Here is a 21,561-nt window from a genome sequence, read left to right as displayed (position 1 = left end):
GACAAACACAAGGAAGGATGAAAAGAACGGAAAAGAAGCATCTCTGAAATCCAAGAGATGAAAGGTGAAATCCTGACTATTGACCTGGAAGAGCCAGAATTTGACAAGTATGATTACCAGTTCTATCAAAGGATTTCTCTCCATATTTTGGACAACAGAAGTCTCATCTTTCTTATGCACGGCACTGTTACAAAGTTAAAGTTCAGTAAATACTTTTAAGTAACTTGCTTTCAAATCTGCTAAAAGCAAAAAAAATCTTCAGCTTATAGATAAATGAAAAAATGTCCAGCGTTCAGAAAAAAAATAGGCAGAAGTTCTTTTTACGTTGCTTTTTCAAACATCCTGGATTTATGGGGATGCTTTCAAGCCTGTATGATGAAAGCGTTAATATGTGCGGATTTTGTCTCCTCTTCGCGATTTACACGCTCCCAAATAGCAGTGACAAACAGAAGGGTCAAACAGAAGGAAATTTATTGCTATGCTCCATGACTCTGGCATCACAGGGACCAGACAGGACCTGCTGCCCTCAACGCTCTGCAGATGCCAGCAGGGATACTCACCCGATTCACGTTGGGAGAGCTCAGGCTCCTGCGGCAGAGTTTTCCTTTTCCCATTACCTGCTCTTTTACAGCAACGTCCTGCCAACCATGGAGAAGCAAAACAAATTAAAAACGCATGTTTTTCAAGAATCTAAGCTCCAATCATCCCAGGATAGGTTTGTCTATGCAAGAAAAATGTTTCTAAACAGCCTTATTGCACAGGCTCCTGTCTGTAAAGTCTATTCTAAACTTCAACATCTAGTATTTTGCTGACTGTTACAACTAGTTCCGATCCTAGGAGCTGACTGTTACAGATGCATAGACCCCTTTCCTAGCCGAGCTCCTATTTTAATCCTTTAAACTAATTATACATGACAGGGAACTTGCTTTCAATACTTAGAGTGCATCACACTTCACCGTTAATTTATAGTGGGCAGGCACATACTCTAGCTTGTTTTGCATAACTTCCTTTTGTGCTTGCATAATTTATATCCAGAAGAATAATCTTCAAGAAATGTTTTTTCTCTCCTTTATTTTTCCTGGTAAACATATCACGTTACAGTATTTAATGTTAACCAAATCAATGCTTTATTTATTGATGGGTTTGGTTACTTCAAGGTAAAACATGGACAAAATGGCAAGAATTTTACTAGCAATCTTGGAAACGATTACTAAAGCCAAAGCTTCAGAAAGCAAAGGCTAATGCCACACCAACTACTTGTTCTGAACCATAATTAGCAACAGACAGTCTTAAAAACTAACCAAACATCTCATGAGGTACACCCCAAAGTAGTGTTTTTGGTCTGTTTACCATTGTGTGCACTTCTGAGAACATTTGCATTGCCCTACGCTGTTCTCAGTGAGCAAATTCTCTGCTACAGCCTTAAAACCAGACCTGGCGCAGACGATCCAAGGTGAGGATGTTCTCCACGGCCAGCACGCTCCGCAAGTACTTCTCAATATAGGCTTCTGAGTCAGCTGAAGCTGCATCTTCAACGTTTGCTGCCATTCTGGCCAGTGCCTCCCGCTCTTCAGCTCCTTGAGCATCCTAGGAAGAGGAAAGGAAAAGAAATAACATCATTTTAAAATAAAAGAAAAATCCCCCACATCAGTCCTGAAGAGAAAACATTTTTAAAACACGCAGGAGAGATTCAACATTGTTTTCCCCCAAGATCAGAGGCAGATTCAGATATCTTGTTGGAGATCTCTAAATATAAGCCTCATTACACTGAAAGAATTTGTTACATGCCAACTGCATGGGTGCTCCTACCACCATCACAGACATCCCATCTCATAACCCATATACGTGGTTATTGCTATTTTGGTTTTGAGAGTCTACAGTGAGACACTGCCATGAATTAGCAAAAAGGGTTGCATTCAGGTATTTTGTAATTAAAAAGCGCTCAAACACATTTGGGGTGTTACCTGTCCTGTGGGGAAAATAAAATTTCAAGTGATTTGCAAGAAAAAAAAACCAAGAGCATCGCTTGAAAGGTTTCAACGCAGCGTGCTAAATGCAGCAGAACATAAAAGACAGTCAGGCAGCAATCAGACTTTTGGCTCTTCATGTGTTAATGTTTTTACAAGTGCTCTGATAGAGCATCTGTTTGGGAGGAAAGGATTAGCATCTAACTGGGAACATGCTCAGGAATCAAGAGTTGCATAAAGACATTACTCAGAAAATGCCTATTTGTTATTTTTTACATATTCTCAGGCTCCCTACTTTAGGCACTTCACCTACCCATCTTTACTCCCCTTTTTCTCTCTCTCTTTAAAATGTTTCTTCAAGGACCTGAGCAAATAGATGCTCACTCAACAAAATGCACAGTGACACTGATAAGACACAGGTTGCTGCGAAGTCACAGCATGTAAAGGAATATGCTTAATCTTTTATAAGAACCATAGTTTATGCTTGCAGGGGCAAGAGCTAGCAATCTCAAAATAAGGGGAAAATCAGGAAAGTTAGAGGCTCCGAGCCCATTTGAGATACTCTGATTGCTTACTCACCTCTGGAATATTTGAGACTATCTCAAAAGTGATACCACAGCCAGGAATAGAACTTCTCTGAGACATTCTTCGGAGGAAACTCTGTGCAAAACCCTGTGGGGAGGCAAAAAAAAAAAAAAAAAGGAAAATATTTCTTGCTTTAAGGAAAACATGGTTTAACACATTTCAACTGAAGTAAATACAGTTTACAGTGAAAGAAGTCTAAACCGAAACAACCAGGCAATAAATATGTAAGAGTCAAAGATTTTAATTTGGAGACAAGTAATTTGCTTGTTTGTATTTTAGATACAGAGAAGGGATTAACTTGACTGCAAGGTGACCGCTTAACCAGCACACAAAGCATTTGCTAGTTCTAGAGGTGGGGTTGTGGGGTTTTTTTTTGAGAGCCCCCTAGGTGACTTGTCTTGAATATTGACAAGTACAGGCATTAAATTCTTGACCAAAGAGATCGTTATGAAGAATGATTTAAGGGGGCATGGTCATTGTTTATGCTGACTTGGCGCCTTGCAGGGTTAAGAACTGGACTGTTGAATTAATGCAGAGATGAGTCATTCAAAGATGCTGCTGAGACGAACACCCGGGAAAGGTTATTGACGAGGATTTTCAGAAGCCTAGCAAGAAAGCCAAAGATTCCGTGTCGAATAAAAGCAAAAAACATCATTGACTAAATCCGTAGGAAACAGAATTGATGAGGAGTTAACACAATGGTAATTATTGGCATGTTTAATTTATCTATTGAATACACTCTTCCATTCTATGTGACAAAAAATTCACTTTCCCTCTCCGAGAAAAAGCTTTTGCCTGATGGAAGCACCAAAAACTGTAACTCTTCTGTTCCTAGCACTAAACGTGGTTTAGAGTTGCCTACAGGGTTTCTGGGTGTGACCACACCTCTCCTGCTCCTGCTTCAGATTTTAACTACAGACGTGCAAACAGAATAACAATTCAGGCTTTCTGCTTTGTCATTATCACTGCCAGGGGAAGCTGGATTCTCAGGCAAGGCTGAACAAACTCTTCCTCACCGTCTTTCTCAAGAATTAAATATTTTTTCAGAACTGGGTGCTGCAGGTGAAATGACAACCTTCTGCTTTCCATTTATCAAACATCCTGCTCTCCCCTACACACTACCGTAAGAGCACAAGCCAACTGGAAAACATAAAAGACTAAGTAAGAATGATTAACTTTGATAAATTAAACAAGTGAACCTCTGCTCCAACTATTGCTAATTTATTTCTAAATATGTGGATGCATAAACAGAAATGGTTAGCAGTAATGTGTGAACATACTACAGGAGTAGGGAAACACACAAGTTTCTTCTGATGCAGTTTTCGTAAAAAATCAACTTCAGGCTCATGAGAAGTTAACTCTTTCTGCTTTTTCCAGTGATTGGGGATAAAGCACGTAGTAGTTCATACCAATAATACTAAATCTCTCAGAGATGTCACTGAACCTTTAAAAAAAACCTGTATTATCCACAATGTGTAAGATACTACAAAAATTACTTGGCAGCTTAAAGTCTCGATATGCCATTGATAGAATCATAGAATGGTTTGGTTTGGAAGGGTCCTTAAAGATCATCTAGTCCCAACCCCCTGCCCTGGGCAGGGACACCTCCCACCACACCAGGTTGCTCCAAGCCCCCTCCAACCTGCCCTTGAACCCCTCCAATGATGGGGCAGCCACAGCTTCTCGGGGCAACCTGGACCAGGCTCTCACCACCCTCCCACCAAACAAGTTCTTCCCCACAGCTCAGCTCCATCTCCCCTCTTGCAGTTGAAAACCATTCCACCTCCTCCTAGGGGCTCCCCTCCCTGATCCAGAGTCCCTCCCCAGCTTTCCTGGAGCCCCTTGAGGGACTGGAAGGGGCTCCAAGGTCTCCCCAGATCCTTCTCTTCTCCAGGCTGACCCCCCCAACTCTCTCAGCCCCCCCTCCCAGCAGAGGGGCTCGGGGCCTCCTCTGGTCCTGCTCCAACAGCTCCATGTCCTTCTGCTGTTGGTGGCCCCAGAGCTGGAGGCAGCACTGGGGGGGTCTCCCCAGAGGGGAGCAGAGGGGCAGAATCCCCCCCGGCCCTGCTGGCCACGCTGCTGGGGATGCAGCCCAGGGGGTGGGGGGCTTGCTGGGCTGACAGCCCACATTGCTGGCTCCTGTTGAGCTTCTCACCCACCAACACCCCCAAGTCCTTCTCCTCAGGGCTGCTCCCCATCCATTATCTCCCCAACCTGGGTTTGTGGTTGGAATTGCCCCCACCCAGGTGCAAGGCCTTGCGCTTGGCCTTGTTCGGCAGAGAGGAAGGTAGAGCTACAAGAAAGCAGGAGTCCTCTAGTTCATACTGCACAAACCCCAGCCTTCCCCTCTGCCAGCAGTGATAAACAGGGCGCAGAAGTGACAGGGTGAAGGACTGTAGAAGCTGTACCTGTCGGCCATACACGTTGACACAAATGCGCTTGCGTAACACCAGCTGCATTTCGGCGGGGTGGCTGAGCTGGACGGTGGCTCTCACGATGAGGTAAACTCTTTCATCCGCTGCCGTTCCTTTACTGAGCTGGATACAGTCGTGGACTGTGGAATCCCATGAGGCTTCTGCTTTCACCTGCAAAGGAAAAAAAAAAATGTATCCTCTAATAAGCATAATTAGGTGTATAATTAACTGCAATTAATTAAGCATAATTAACAAAAATACATAATACATAAATTTTGAGAGTCAGCTTCCCCGTTTCATTCCCTATGAGGAAAAATTCCTGCACTTCAGAAGAGGCCATTTAAAAATCAAGATTAGTTTGCCAAATGAAGACGCTGGGATTAAAAATGCCAACTTGCTCGAACTCTGGAACGTTTCCTCTTGAAAAAAAGATCTTTGAATACCCAGGATCATTGCAAATAAGTTATAAAATATGCACAACTACAGGACCATTTGGCCTAATTTATTAAGATAAACCAGAGAGCAACAGAGATTGCAGTGAAAATCTTCCATCACACCACATAAACTCTCCCATCTGTATTTGAGAAATAACTTTAGTGAAACATTTCTAGCAATACAGCAAAAGCTGGAATTTATCTCCTTGAATGTTAAAATGCAAGTATTACTGCAGATTTATATGGTTTATCTTCAAGCCATAAGAAAAACGGTTTGGTAGACAGCTTTTCAGACTTTCAAAACAAAATGGAACAAAAACCCCTACCAAACCCATCCGGAATAAAGCTCCTCTAAAAAGATAAAAAGAAATGTTTCAGAGTAGGGAGCAAAATTTTAAGGTAAAAAAAAATAAATCAGAGATTCGCAATCTAATAGCAAAAATTATAAGCCAACAATTGTCAAGTTGTTAAAGGATGAGCTGTGTGGCTAAATGGAGTATAATGAATGTCCCAATGCAGAGGTAAATATGTTAACCATAGCAAAAATTAAGATTGTTTGGTTTTTCAGCTGAGGGTTTTCATACCCTAATTTGCTCAGGGATCTTGTTTTGTTTTCTTAAACATGAACTCAGAATCTCCAGCTTTTGTAAGACCTGGATGTAGATGAAGGAAGACCCTTGAGTTTTGCTATTTTTCAAATTATGGTTATAGTCCGAGCAAATATTCCTTGAAAACACAAAGTCAGTCATATAAGAAACAAGCATATCCTTTGTATGCTGTCTTTGATGCATTATTTTCACATCTGATTATGGAAGGAGAACAATTAAAAGACTCCTAAATGAAATACACTGGGCTCCATCTCTGCTTACCTCAGTATCGTGATGCTTCACAATCTGCAGTTCAAAGAATTCCTCCTCCTCTTCTGCCACCAGAGTAGCGTCCCACCCACCCGCTTCTGCATCGTCGAGGTTATCTTGGGAACTGAAGTCATCAGCTAGAAACAAAAGGGAATGCAGAAGGTGAGGAGACTCAAAGCAAAACATCCGGCATGTCACAAATTCACATTTTCATCAGTAACTTCCCGGCTTGGCTACTTACACTCTAGAATCCCTTTTCTTTACAGAAAGTGCTCACAAAGATTTGGGGACAAAGATTCAAACGCGCCTTTATAAAGACCCCTATTGTGTGGGAACGTCCCCTCTTTGCCCATATTTTCAGCTCTGCTGCTCAATTTTACTGAGGACACTGCTCATTTGGCATTAGTTGGGTGCTCTATTTTTTAAAAAAATAAAGATAAGCTGCTGGTTGAGCCAGTAAAAATACAGTACTTTCAGATCACGATTAAACAAACCCTTAATCTGGTTTTTGGGAAGAAGCTCGACCTGTTCTGGCTGGAGTCCCTCACCATGAACAAGTCATTAACTAGCTCCTCTCTGAAGCCATTTGATGTATCAATGCACTTTTTGAGATGAACAAACCCTAAATGTGAACAGCATTGCAGCAGAGACCTCCTCAGAGCGGGCAGAACGCAACCACCCTCACCTGATGCTTCTAACTCAAGTATTAACCCTCTTTTAAACATCTTAACAAGGATTTATTCAACTAAATTGGCAATGTTGGCTCCCTGAACTATTTGGGGGTTGCCTTTTTCTTGGGCTGCAATTTCCCAGCTTTGGTAGAAGCATCTGACAAAATACATTGTTGGATTTGGATCTTGTATTTGGATGTACTGAAACATGCATTGCTTAAAGAAGCACACATGGTCACGCTCAGTAAAACTAACTCTAGCTTATCGTGCCAGGTTTTTGTGGTTACAGGTGTGTCACAGTTTAGGCTGGGCTGGCCCCTCAGACAAGACTTCACATTTTCTTCTAAGTCATCAGGAAAGAAATTAGAGAATATAAATCAGTGCTACATCCTTGTGAGACCTCTGAAAGGAACCATTCCCAACAAGAATTTTTTCTTTACAGTGGCTTTTGCGGTTTGCTCCCTTAGGTGTACTCATTTCACTACTTCTATTTTCCTTATTTTTATTTTTACTTATTTTAATTATGGGATTTATTTATGGGATTAATAAAACATATGGCCCCTTCCATATATAACGCTGTGTGTTTTGAAACGTTAAACAATATGTTTCGGTGAAAAATGTGCACTCTCAAATTAATCTACCTGCCGTCGCAGGCATATCTTCATTTGATTAGCTTGCTTAAATTCCATAATGTCATTGGTTGTACCAAGTTTGTTTCCAAGTGCTCTGTCATTTTAAGAACCACTTACCATTCAAGTCAAGGAAAATCACAGGAATGTGCGTTTCCATACCAGGCACAGGAGTCCTAAAATGCAAGACAGGGACAATGGCAGCATTTAAACTAAGGCAGATTTACCCAGCACACGTACCTTATGATACAAGCCTGCAGTACATTACATTCAGTACAACTGCAATTTTTAAGCCAGACCATTGATAACCTTGGCAAACAGCTTTATTTTAATTTACTGTTGCAGATTCTGAGAGACTCAACTAAATTGAGTATTTCTTTTATACCAGCTCTCTTGAAATTATTATATTCTTTGACCTCTACATTCCGAAATGTTTTCTCCCTCTAAATTGCTAATAGCAAAATTAAGTTTATTTACTCCGACACACACATTTATTAAATGCAAACCCCTCTGCATTAGTGATGGTGGTGAAGACAGCAGAGGGAGAGTCGGAAAATCCAGTGTCAAAGTTTTTAAACTAACGTTGATGCTGCCACACTACACAAGTTATTATTCTTTCTTACAAAACACACATATTTAAGAGTCAAAGCTGCCATTTAAGGCATCTTTCATATCATGGAAGAAGGAGTAACATAGGTGGGTTTTGGTTTTAAAATGAATTATTCTGCAGCCCAACACTTCCAAGCTAGACAATGTTAATAAGGTACTAAAGATATAGCATCAAGCACAAAAGACTTCAAGACTCCTCGTTGCAATTGTAGCTGTAAAAAAGGGCTGTGGCCACCTTACGACAAACTTGGACTTGATGAACTTCATGGTGACCCAAAGCAGGCTGGAGTCTTATGTCCTGTATAAGGTGCCTGAATCACACTAAACATTTCCTCTGGTGCAAATGTGTTCAAAACAGATTCTTCCTCAACCAAGTTTCCTGCAGCTCCCCTGGTTTCAAACCTAGTCATAGAATTGTCTAGGTTGGACGGGACCTTTGAGATCATCTAGTCAAACACTTTGACGTGAAAGTTGACTAGTTTCCAACAAGCATTTGCCATTTTTATGTTTCAGAAGTACTGGCTTTAACAAACTTCAGCGTAAAACTCCACCACGCTCAATTCCATTGATAAATACTGTTAGAGGTTTGCTCAGAAAAAAAAATATTCAGAAAGTTGAAAGCAACTGAAGACAAGAGGTTTGAAGTGAAACAAACTCTGCTTCCTTATCTGCAGTTCTTCCTTGGAGCTGCTACAGGATGGCAGTCTCAGTCCAGTGTAGTTTACTATTTTTAATGTTTAGAAAATTACACGGAACACTTGCTGACTAAAGAGACTTTGCACTCAAACCAGGAGTGCAACAAAATTCTCCTGTAGATGCAGTTTTATTATGACGGAGCAGCCTTTTAAGCGAATGAACTGGGTAATTAACATATTAGCTAATTTTTTTAAATGGTAAGTGCAGTGGTAATAAATATTGATTCCGTTTTTTCAGAAGGTCATAATTACACTCTGATCAATACTAGTATCGTTTACTAAATAGCATTTCTGGATTTCAGATACACAGCCTAATAAAATAATTTTAGCGAGAGGCCTAATTTTAACAACTTTGCTCATAGAGTGTACGGAGGGAAGATTAAGGAAAGCAAAACATGGCAACCACCCAAGGCAGGAAGGGGCCATGCATCATTTTTACATCCGTTCTTGCGTATGGCAACGTATGTTCATACCACTCGGCTGGAGCTCCAGGGATGCCGCTGCCAGCAGAAGGAACCATCACAGCGTTTCTTTCTTCAGTGAGCGTCAGCCTCATCTCTAAAAGCTGAGCCTCCCGATCTGCATCGTCTTCTGTTTTATCTGGGGAAGCAGGATGGCAGTCAGGACAACAGAGAGCATTTCCTACTCAGGGCCTTCATCAACGTGTCGACAATCTCATACCATCCATAACGGAATAACACCCACTCTGCTCAGAAATTCAGCACACAAAGAAGAAACGTGTCTCCCTCAAGCCATCACTATTGTTACCTTTAATAGTATTTTGCTTACCAGGCTTCCCAACGAGTTTTTGCAATTGCTGATCAAGATACTCCTGACGCTTTGTTAAGGCACACAGCCACTTCCGACGGAGCCTCTCCAAATCCCTGTCCTGTAAAGAGGAAAGCGGTCATGGTAAATATCGATCCAGGAAAGCCAAGGCTTCCTATTTGTGGCTTACACATTTCCTCAACCCTTCCGCTCATCCTGTACCCAAGAAGCAGATGAGACAGAGAGAGGAGACCTCCAACGAATCACTTAGCTCTTCTCTATTTTCCTTTGCACAAGACAACTTCAACAGAAACACAGAAGAGCTGAGGTTGGAGATTGTCTAGTCCAATCCTGCTCTGTGCCCAAAGCGGGCTCAACCATAGCTTGCTCGGGACTATGTCCAGGTGGGATTTGAATATTTCCAAGGATGGAAACTTTACAACCTCTCTGGGCAACATGTTCCAGTGTTTGACCACCACCATGGTATAAAAAACAAAACAAAACCAAAAAACCATTTCTTATGTGGAGACTCATGTCCGTTCACTGGATACCACTGAGAAAAGCCTGGCTCTGTCTTCTTTGCCCCTTCCCATTTACATACATTGACAAGATCCCACCTGAGCCTTTTCTTCTCGAGGCAAAACAACCCTAGTTCTCTTTGGCTTTCTTCACAGGTCCAATCCCTTACCTTTTTGCGTCTTATTTGAAGCACTTTTGTTTGCCAGCCTGAGGCATCTCTTTCTCTAGCTGTTATTCTGTACCACCCAGCTGAACAAACTTCACTTTATACCTCTTCTTTGCCCCCAACTAGCCTAAATCTCACTAACCACTACCTTGTGGCAGAGGTGTAAAGCCCAGCCCTTACCCATCACTCACGCAGTGTTTAGCAGCCTCCTATTAGGGACCCATCCCTGTCCCACATCATGCCATTGTCCCCAGTATTGGCATTTGCAACCGAGTCTTTTAAAAATATTTTTTCTTAAGTGCTCATGTCCTTCAAAAAAAAACCACCTCAGTATCCTTAAGAACATTCTACACCATTTGTCTGTGGTGTAGAAATGCTCAGAAATGATGAATAATACTCTACATGCAGCATGTTGGGTGCCACAAAGATGAGCTATCAGCTCTGGGATGCCTTCAGGCAAGCCTCTTTTATGGCATGGGCAGTTCAGATTCATTCCACATAAAACTGTAACAAATACTTTATCAAGAAAAATGGGTGGATGCAAGACAATAAACTACGGTTGCATTGCTGACCTGCAGACCCTGGACAAGTGTGCTGGAATCTGCCAGAGAGCATTAAACCTACATCTCTGGTTGCTTCCCTCATACAAAGTTGAGATCTATAATGATGATGATGTGCTTTTGTTAAAGTTATTCGGAAGAAGACTGAAAAAAAAAAATCACTGATATTGTACTGCATCAGTTCCCCTTTGAGGCTCACGTTACTGTGATGTTACATACAAAAATACATACTAAAACATATTAAAAAACCATACTAAAAATAGTGTGCTGATTTCAGTGATTTTATCACTGTCACACTTTGTCTTAGGGCTCTGGGAACAGAACCCCCCCTTGCTTGCCCAGGGGTTGATCACTACGCAGCGTATTCCTGCTCTCACACACACAGCACATTCACAATATGGAACAGCATCAAGTATTTTGACTGTATCTTCAGCTCTTGCTCCTAATGAGGACAATCTCCATCTAGCCATAGTTGGTCAAGAAGGAAGACTCACTCCTTCCCTCAAAACACCACAGACAAAAACCCAATTGGATCTTGTTTTGAGAAAACACATTAAGGCATCTTGTTCTTTCCCTTCCACCTCCCTAATTTACTGTATTGCATAACAATCTATGCAATTCTTAAGCTTTTAGACTCTTCAGAAGACAGGCTTTCTATGTACCCAACTAGCACAGCAAAGATAATGTGCTGTTCCTCCTCTAATATGTTTCAATCTGAAAATGTCTGAGCTTGTAAAAAGAGACAATTCAATTTTTTTACCTGGTAACTGTCCATTTCGTCTTCTTCTTCCTAGGCCAAAACAAGCAAAACCACGTCATTAAATTTTGTTGATAGCAGGAAGAACACTGAATGCAAAAGGTGTAGCTATTTTAAGCAATATTAGGAGTGTTACATAAAAGTCTGAGCTTAGCAAAGGCATCATTATAGAATTATAACACACTAATATCCCCAATATTTGCTGCTCTCAGCTCATCTAGATACAAACTAGAACAATCCAAAAATTATGATGGAAAAATTTCACAGAAATATAGCTATTAGAAATCTTCATAATTGGAAGGAAGAGCAATACTTAAATTGCCCTAAGACAGACATGAGTTACAGCGAAACAACTTGAAACTTTTGATCCTGGACAGCAAAGAACAATATGCTGTTTTATCTGTAAGAGGTAAGTATAAATGTTACAGCAAACACTGAAAAAAAATCAAAGTCTGGCATAGAGGATTCGAGGTAAGGTTGCATTTAGAGGAAAAAAATCATAAACAACTAAGCCAATAGTCAGGGAATTAAAGTAACTCTGTCTCCCACACCAGGAGTTGCAATGCAGACCTTTGACATTTTGATTCCTATCACAGAATCACAGGATGATATGGGGTTGGAAGGGACCTCTGGAGATCATCTCCTCCAACCCCCTGCCAGAGCAGGTCCACCCAGAGCAGGTTGCACAGGAACGTGTCCAGGCGGGGTTTGAATGTCTCCAGAGGAGACTCCACCACCTCCCTGGGCAGCCTCTTCCAGGGCTCTGCCACCCTCACAGGAAAGAAGTTCCTTCTCATGTTGAGATGGAATTTCTTATGCTCAAGTTTGTGCTCGTTCCCTCTTGTCCTGTCACTGGGTACCACTGAAAAAAGACTGGGCCCATCCTCTTGACACCCACCTTCTAATTATTTTTAGATGTTGATCAGATCCCCCCTCAGCCTTCTCTTCTCCAGACTAAAAAGACCCAAGTCCCTCAGCCTCTCCTCATAAAGGAGATCCTCCAGGCCCCTCATCATCTCTGTAGCCCTCTGCTGTCCCCTCTCCAGCAGTTCCCTGTCCTTCTGGATCTGGGGAGCCCAGAACTGGTCCCAGTGCTCCAGCTGGGGCCTCCCCAGGGCAGAGCAGAGGGGCAGGATGACCTCCCTCCACCACCCACTCCCTCCTGGCCACGCTCTTCCTCATGCCCCCCAGGATGCCATTGGCCTTCTTGGCCACAGGGGCACATTGCTGGCTCCTGGGCATTATTTTCTGATGGGAGACACCACCTTTTGCTCTTGACACACATCACAAGCAGAGCCACCTGCAGCGAGCCCAGGCAGAACTGCCTCTCCCTCACGGTGAACAGAAAAGCAATGAGGGTTCCAACCCTCACTGAGTAATTACTCATCTATTTAAGTAATAACAAGCCACTGGAGTCTACTTTCGTACCTTAGTAATGAAAGCAAAAAAACTGAGCTAAGCTAAAATTAAAAAGCCATATAGAAAAGGCATTTTCTTTGTTCAACGTCTTTAGAAAATCGTCCACATTCCACAGACAGTGATTTACTTGAGAGAGAGAGAAATGCTAATAAGGGGACTAAAAATCCAGGTGTTCAAGTCAGAAGGCTATTGTAAGGACTAATAAAACATGGTTTTCAATAGCCCTTTCCCACGTGGGTTACCAGTGTCAGACACAACTCACTAGTCTCTCTCTCAAGCGGAGCTTAAGTCTTTCTCCCTTGACAGAACGCTGGATTTTGGGACTGTCAGATATGGTTCAAACTGGTCAAGGGGTGAGAAATTCCCTGGGGAAGAGACAGGGTGAGAAAAACTAAACACCTGGGACTGGTCACCCCCTTATGGAACAGACTAAAAGGGATGTGTTGTGGGTGTGCAATAGCTTTCAAGGAAAATTTATGGGGAAGAGACAGGGTGAGAAAAACTAAACGCTCACCTGGGACTGGTCATCCCCTTATGGAACAGACTAAAAGGGACGTGTTGTGGGTGTGCAATAGCTTTCAAGTAAAATTTGCAAGAATCAATCATTCTGTGTCAGGAGAGAAGGGTCTCTTAAGGAACTCTTAAGGAACTCTCCATTTAGGAGAGAAACAAGAGTTTACTTGCTCTATAGGATGGGGGTATGGGGAGCTGCTGTGATGGAAGGGCAGCTAGAAACCCCACAGGCACAGTCATTATCAGAAGCATAACGGGCAATAAAAGCAATAATCCACCTGGGATGTGGCTGAAAAGTGCCATCTCTGCAAAGGTGGAAAAAATTCCCCTTTCTGTGCTCCTGACACAGGAGGGGCAAGGGATTGCTGAGGTCAGGATACGCCAAAAACCCCAACTGCTTCAGACTTCACAAAGGGATAAACAATACTGATTAAGCAAAAAAGGGGAGCAGAAGCACATTGAATCATACTCTGTCAATAGGGTAAACATTATGGAAAACTGGGAAATGTCCCAAAAACTACTTGACGTTTAGTTGGCCTTGTCTCAAGCAGGGCAGCTCATCGAGCAAGTCGAGAGACTTTCTTGTTCTGTTGCACCAGGTTTTGGCTCGTTAACTCAGAGGAACGACTGAATTTTAATGTAGCTGACAAAAAAGTCAAACTGCACTCGAAAGTGATAGAAGGATCTCAGAAAGACAATCACTATTACTTGCACTTTAAGATGAAATGAAGTGCTTCTGAGGTTGTCAAACAACTGGCCAACAACCGGCTCATGTAATCCTAATGTTTGTAACTCAACACTATTTGAATACATGTTCCATTTATTTATTTTAATATGAATACTTACTTAAAATTGCTGCCATACCTAACATGTGAAGTACAATCTACTGGAAAAACTCCTACTGAATTTTAGAAACTTTTGTTTTCTTCTTTGAGTGGCATGTTAAGGCTGTGTTGCTTTTGAAGATAGGAAAAAAAAACCACACCTCAAACCAGAAGAGACACAGAAGGTAATCTTAGAAATATTTTTTTTTGCCATAGAAAATGGTTTTTGAATAAGCTGAAGACCTTGCACAACACTTTCTGAAAGAGATTTAGACTTAAACTATCCTCAGTAGTCCCTAAAACCCACCATTAAAGTAATTCTGACAATTCCTCTTGACATCACTTCATACATTTAAGAAGTAGGTTCAAAAAATATTCTCCCAAAACCAAACTAAAACTGAAATGAATGGAGTTGCCTCCAGCTGCATCAAACTTAGGACATCACTTCATGTTTTTACATCTCTTGGAAGCAGCCATAGCTGGCAGGATATATTCAGACTCTTACCTGATAATTTTCAGGTCCTTTTTGTGATTTGACTTGTTTTATTTGAACACAGCCAATGCCAATAGATAATATTGATTCCTCCATCAGTGGCAAGGTCCCAGATTCCTGCACAGATCTCACTTCAACCTGAATTCGTCGAGATTGCCCCTGACCAAAAGAACAATTTGAAATGTTTGGGGGGAGAAAAAAAAAAAAAGAAGACTATAAAATGCTGAAATTTAGTGACAGAGAGACCTCTACCGGCAGTCACTGGCAAGAAACATGATATTTTTATTTTGTGGAGATCTAAGTGATGAGTACTGCAGTCTCAATGCCCCACTGAGTCTCAGTGACCCACTGTACAAGAGAAACCCCTTCTATTGCAAGGATTTATGTATTTATAGAAAAAATGTTCAGCCTTCAGCAACTCCCTAGTTTACTTTTCTGGAGGGTTTTCGAAATATACACTTATAAGATTCTATTTTTAATACTTCTGAAGGTTAAAAATAGGACCTCTTCCCCACCTACAAAAGAAGAAAGAAAATAGTCCAATTTGATTTGCTACTGGAATTTTAGTGAACTTTTCTTGACTCTGGACTCCTTGCCTGAAAATTCTCACCCACGGATGCTATCCATGGTCTTTAGTAAAACCCGTAGGGGAAAAATAAGCAAATAATAACAAACAAGAATAAATCAAAGGACTTGGGGAGTTCAGAGGTGCAGCCTGTATCTAACTTTTACTAATTCCTAGTGTTCTCTGGGCAATAGCTTATCGCTTAAAAATGTTAACTACTCTGTTAAGCATTAACAATTTAATGCGTGTAGAATTCAAAGAACAAAGGAGCGGTTGGCTGGGAGGATCAAATAAAGGGGAACTCTGGACCTCTTTAAAAAATAATTAAGTTCAGTCGAGACTGGTTTCCTTTCTACCAGGTGCTATCACAGCCCAGGGAACGAAACACAGGATTCCAGGCAAGCCCCAAATCACCTTTACATCCCAAGCTTACACAGGCTGGCAGTTTCCCAAAACACAGAGGGGCTCCACTTTGTCCTGCTTTATGTCTTCTCCCAGTTGAAGTCCTGGAGGTGCCACCTTACCTGTCTGAGCTGGAAGATGCCCCCCGTGCACACATCCTTGGCAGGAGTCACCTCAACTGGGCAGTATTCCCCATTCTCATTCAGCTCCAGGATCTGAACCCAGAGTTCTACTTTTCGGGTTACTTCACTCCACCTGCAAAACACGTATTTTTTTTTTTTTTCCCCAAAAAGAGAAAAAGGAAGAAAAAACCTCAGACTGCAGATTGAAGAAGCAAAGGAACGTTTCAGTAAGTACACCATTTGTGACTGTATAGGGTTACCAGTTGTGCAGTGCCTATAAATTCTACTGACAGCTATTTCAGTCAAACATCAGAAATAAGCCTTTTTTTTTCATTCCAATGTGAAAATCCAATTCCCCTTAGATTTTAACATTTATGCTCTGGTCTCAACTACTGCCACAGAAACCCAGTGTTCCTGGTGCAATGAGATTCATACAGAAGACAGCAGAATGAAATACGACATTGTCTCTCACAAGCTTTTGAGATTCAGGGCACTTTCCTGAACTTCATCACACTACTGCCTTCTCTCCAGTTCTTCTAGGAGCTTACACTAGAAATGGCCACTTTCACAGTACCTCAAAATTAAAAAGGAAGGAGGTATTTACTACTCCGCTACCAGATGTAACTCTCCATTTTCTAACATCCCTTTTTCCATGTCCTCTTTGTCGTATTTCCCTGACTTTTCATTTAAATTTCCTGATACATAGCTTAATACTCAACATGCTCATCACAAGCTTAGGCTGGGAGTAAAAAGAGAAATAACTGACAATAAATTAAGGTGCAAAGCTGCCTTTAATTGCAGAGGCAAAACAACTTATATTTTAAGAAAATGCGACTGAGCTTACTTTGGGGACAACAAACAGCTGTAGGCAAAAATGCAGCCCCCTTCAACCTAAATTAACAAACTGCTGCAGATTTACTCCAATTGAAGCAATTAGCAATACAGCTCTTCCAGTGGAAGCATTGCAGTGATGACATTTCACGGCCAAGCATGAACTGAAGTCACACCTTGAATAAATAAATCAGCGTTACAGTCAGAACAACCACCTTACTGGTTTAGACTGGACAGCTCTTCCCAGCGCAGACCAGCATAACAATATAGACGAAAATCATCAGCTTCCTCGTTTGTAAAACACTACTTATGCACTTGAGTTTGCCTAAATAAAAGGGACTTCAAAGTCTTTCAAGTTTCACCACTTTTATTTTGAAACAGAGATGGGCATTTCTCCTCTTTCACTTTTTGAAAGCCTACATCACATGGTGTTTTTCCAACAGACACAGTCTATTTATAATAGTCCAATAAACACAGTCTCAAACACACATTCAGTTGTCTTCAGTTCAAAATTTGAACTACGTATCCTAAACCTGCTGGAGAATCGGCCACCTCAGAGAGCAATTCTCCAAAATTCTAAACCAAAGATCCCTTTTCCATATTTACCTGTCACGAAGGCTGCGTGTTTTGGCTTGAATTATTCCCAAATCCCAGAGGGCTGGATTTTTGCGGTCGCCGCTCTGCTTGTGCCCATAGACTTCAATTGCCAAAGCACCATCATAAAGATGTTCCATGAAGTCTTCGGAAATATTTACAGAAACTTCCTGTATTTAAGGGAAAAATCAGTTGGTGACTGTGGCCACACAAGGCTTAGAGACTGACTGTCTTGACTCCCATATAAGCATGGAGCAAAGTCACCCTGGTCCCCAAGACACAATATAGAGGAATGGAAGTAAAATCAGTTTGTAAAATCAGGAGGCAAGGCAAAGATACACAATTAGCTAAAGGTTACAGTCTATAAAGAGCTGAAAAACGACTGCATGCTGTTCCAAGCCCTGATCCAATGGTTCAAAAAAAAAATGTAAAAATCATATGTTCTAATGTTCAGAAAATCAAAACTCATCAGAAGGTATTGTATCTATTTTACAAATGATGAGTGGAAGAAATTGCTCAGTGTAATGACAAATGATAGAAAGAACAAGCTGAGGACTCAGGTGATTGGTGGGCATTCATCTAAGCTGACTCTAGATATCTCTATTAAAGACGCCTCCACTCAGGCAGTCACTGGAAAGTCAATAGAAAGAAATAGTCTGTTCTAAGATACAAGACCTAATTTCAACATCTCCAGCAGGGTCATGGCCCAGGACTGGGACTTTTTCTCTCTGCTACATCAGAGTGTAGAGCGATCAGCTCAGATGTGGACATCAAATGTCCTCAGATGAGTATCACACTTCCATTCACACTCAGCAGCATTTTTACTGCGGGTAAATGTGATTTTTGTCGAAGTGAACAGGGTAGTATAATCAAACTTTTATAGACTCTGAAGATGTCTCAAGTTCTTTCTAATAGAATTAGAGTATCAATGTCACGAAGTACAATAATGAGAGATAAGAGGCAACTGTTTGTGCAAGCACAAACCTGCTTTTTTTCCCTACAGTTTCATTAATAAAATAGAAAAAAAAATAATTACATTGCAGTGATCAAAGACAACCATGCAGCGTGGCTCCTTGCTGACGGAAGATAAGGAAGGATCCACCTCAGGTGCAACAATAACTGGCTCCAGTTGGTCCCAGAAGGTGTACTTGCAGAACACAAAGTTGGAGAGGTGCTGTGGCAAACCTGTAGCCTGGAGTATTTTAATCTAGAAAAAGAGATGAGATAGAAAGAAAATGCACTTATTCATTAGGCAGAGAAATAAAAAAAAAAATCTTCCGCTAGAGCACGTATTTTATTCTGTTCCACTGCAAAGGATAACAAAAAGAGAAAGGAGCAAAGCAAAAAACTTTACAAAATACGAATTTCTGCATTGATGTAGAGTGGTGACAGTATTTTGAGTGCATCAGCCGAACATGTCTTCCGCTAGAGCACGTATTTTATTCTGTTCCACTGCAAAGGATAACAAAAAGAGAAAGGAGCAAAGCAAAAAACTTTACAAAATACGAATTTCTGCATTGATGTAGAGTGGTGACAGTATTTTGAGTGCATCAGCCGAACATGGCCACTAGGTGTCACCAGGCACACAGTTCTCGGGAGCGAAAGATAAAGGTACTAATTTTACCAACACATCAAAATATCTTGATCATGTTTAACGGTGAGATGCACCAAAAACTTTACAACTGAAGAGGAATACAATAAAAATTTCATACTTCTACAAAAACTCGCTCCTTTATTCTGCAATATCCTTGTCTGAAGATTCTACTTGTCCTTAGAGGCTAGAAACAATACAAAAATAACCCCAACCATACAAAAGTAAGCAGTCCTTTTTCAAAATCAAGGCCAAATAGACACAAAATGTTTTGACTACACCTTCTGATCTAAACAAACCCATCATATTTATCGTATTAGTCCATGAACTTCTATTTGCCATTTGTCAAATTAAGTTCTGATGAGTTAGATTCCTACAGTTAAGGCATTGCTCAAGATCCTCAGGAGAATGTTTCTGCCAATAATGCCCCATACAGCTCGCAAGCACGTGGAGTATGGGACAAGAAAAAAAGTGAAAAGGAGCACAGTTGCCCCCAAATTGTTTACATCGTTCAGTAGCCGGAAAGTTGGGGTTCTACTCCCTCTAGTGCTTTTTGCCTCCCTCTTTTCTTACCTCTAGCTTGGCCTATCTTGCATTTTACTATAAACACAGAACTGCTAGTAAATCCTTCCTGCTAACTTTCTTTTTATTATTAACAATAGTAAACACAACCACACATATTTCACAAAATATTTAGAATATTTAGAGAGACAAATATCGAAAGAGAGTGGTTCACAGTAAATTGGTCAGATTCTATGACTCCTTTTAAATTAGATATTGCAGCTCCAAGTCCTAGTGCACAGATCTTCCACATCTTCCATGACTACAATAAACTGCCTGGGATAAGACTATGTGCATATACATATATATATATTTCTATACATATAAATATAGTTTCATGAATACCTTGCAGACTTAAAAAAAAAATAATCATGAAGATTGAAAGGAGTAAAAGCCATCTACCCCATGTGTTATTTTAGCCACTCAAGAAACAAAATACAGTGAGGACAGACCACACAGCAGCACTTCAAGACAAACACTGGGCACCAGGACACCACACAAAGCCACAAAAAAAAAATACAGCAAAAGAATTAAACTCTGCTCATACAACAGAATAATTAGGTACAGCTAAATTACATGCTTTTTTTTCTTTGTTTTTACATCCTGAAACATCAACACAGTTTAACGTCAGGACTCTGCTTGCCTAACTGAATAATGGAAGTGAAGATGGTGCATGAGGTTACAAAGAGACATCTAATACCCAGAAGCCAACGCACCAGGGACTTTTTTATTTTAAGACTTGGGATGGAAAGAGAGAAGGTTGCTCAGAGGTTCGGAAGTATCTGGAACTCACCCTGCAGACAAGTTTTCTCTCCTGAGTGTCATTTTCATTGGAATAGTCTGGACCATCCTCACCTCCAACCAACCTGTCGTCTATCTCTCCACTCACTCGAACAACTTCAACATGGAGACGACCCGATACCTGGTGAGAAAGGAGCAGGAATTACTTGTGTGCCAGAAAACAGGGACAGGTTCATCCCTTTTCAGGTAACTACAACTACTGCTGTTTCCAGGCTGTGAGCAGACAACGTTTTATTCCTTTGCACTGTTTTGCACTGTGCATTTGCTGCACCAGATGAAGAATTCTTTGGAGCAAGAATCAAAGAGCCTTTGATAAAGAAACCAGCCACTAGAGTGACTTTGGGAACAGCAGACTGCAATCTCCCTCACCTTCACACCATTGTCTGAGAGCCTGCAAAGCACACATATGATGCAGACACAGAGAATGTTGCCTGGTATGCTCTCACTGCCTTTGAAGTTCTTCTTACACTATATATTTAAGAGCCCATTCTTGATGGTAGTTGGTGAAAGCCAGAGGAGCTACAGCTCATACTCATTCTGCTACGTATTTATTCTGGGCTGCTTCGTTCAAAAAGGTGCTCACAAAGCTTCCTCCTTTCACAATCACTGTGCTGGGACTCAAAATTGTCCAAACAACTCTACAAGGTATTACAGGATTTACATAATTCCAAACTGTTAGCAAAGAGCTTGTGCACATGAAACCGGAAAATATCTGTTATATACTGATAATAGGATCCACAGGCTGCAATTAACCAGTTGAGTAAGGATAGATGATAGAAGAACGACGAACCTCTCCCTTCTGATTGATGATTGGAACAGCGTATTGCAGCTTCACGTCGTAGAACAGGCACTCAAGAAAAACATTGGCTACTCCAATAAGGCTGTGGTTTTCCTGCTCGTCGTAGAACGGGTCAGCGCGCCTGAAGTAAGCCCTCATCACCTGCAACCAAATTCGGAATAATGTAAGAAGAACAAACTTTTCATGAAGGAGTTTTTAAAGCGTTGCACAACCGGCCTACTGAAAGAGAGAGGGACTCAAGCAAGAGGCCAGATTAGATCACAGGAGAAATTTCACTGAATTTTAGAGTTGGAAGGGACCATAGAGATCATCTAGTCCAACTCCCCTGCTGAAGCAGGACCACCCGGAGCTTGTCAGAGCATGTTACTCAGGAGCATCCAGGCAGGGCTTGAAAATCTCCAAAGAAGGGGACTCC

General features: G+C 41.3%; 1 protein-coding gene across 1 annotated transcript in view; it reads right to left on the bottom strand.

Annotated features, from left to right (window-relative positions):
* Positions 1 to 21,561, bottom strand: part of KIF13B (kinesin family member 13B) — a 159,595-nt gene that overhangs the window by 27,272 nt on the left and 110,762 nt on the right. The window contains 15 exon segments of the mRNA XM_014947668.1: positions 561 to 638; positions 1,435 to 1,587; positions 2,547 to 2,639; positions 4,961 to 5,137; positions 6,270 to 6,394; positions 7,678 to 7,733; positions 9,335 to 9,461; positions 9,651 to 9,750; positions 11,635 to 11,664; positions 14,893 to 15,039; positions 15,970 to 16,102; positions 17,407 to 17,564; positions 18,431 to 18,601; positions 20,340 to 20,468; positions 21,138 to 21,287. Of these exon segments, the coding sequence (XP_014803154.1) occupies positions 561 to 638; positions 1,435 to 1,587; positions 2,547 to 2,639; positions 4,961 to 5,137; positions 6,270 to 6,394; positions 7,678 to 7,733; positions 9,335 to 9,461; positions 9,651 to 9,750; positions 11,635 to 11,664; positions 14,893 to 15,039; positions 15,970 to 16,102; positions 17,407 to 17,564; positions 18,431 to 18,601; positions 20,340 to 20,468; positions 21,138 to 21,287 (1,827 nt within the window).

This window comes from Calidris pugnax, unplaced genomic scaffold (assembly GCF_001431845.1).
Source record: "Calidris pugnax isolate Ruff unplaced genomic scaffold, ASM143184v1 scaffold154, whole genome shotgun sequence".
In the NCBI taxonomy this organism is placed as follows: Eukaryota; Metazoa; Chordata; class Aves; order Charadriiformes; family Scolopacidae; genus Calidris; species Calidris pugnax.
The sequence above is the reverse complement of the archived record's forward strand: the minus strand, read 5'-3'. Positions and strand labels throughout refer to the sequence as shown.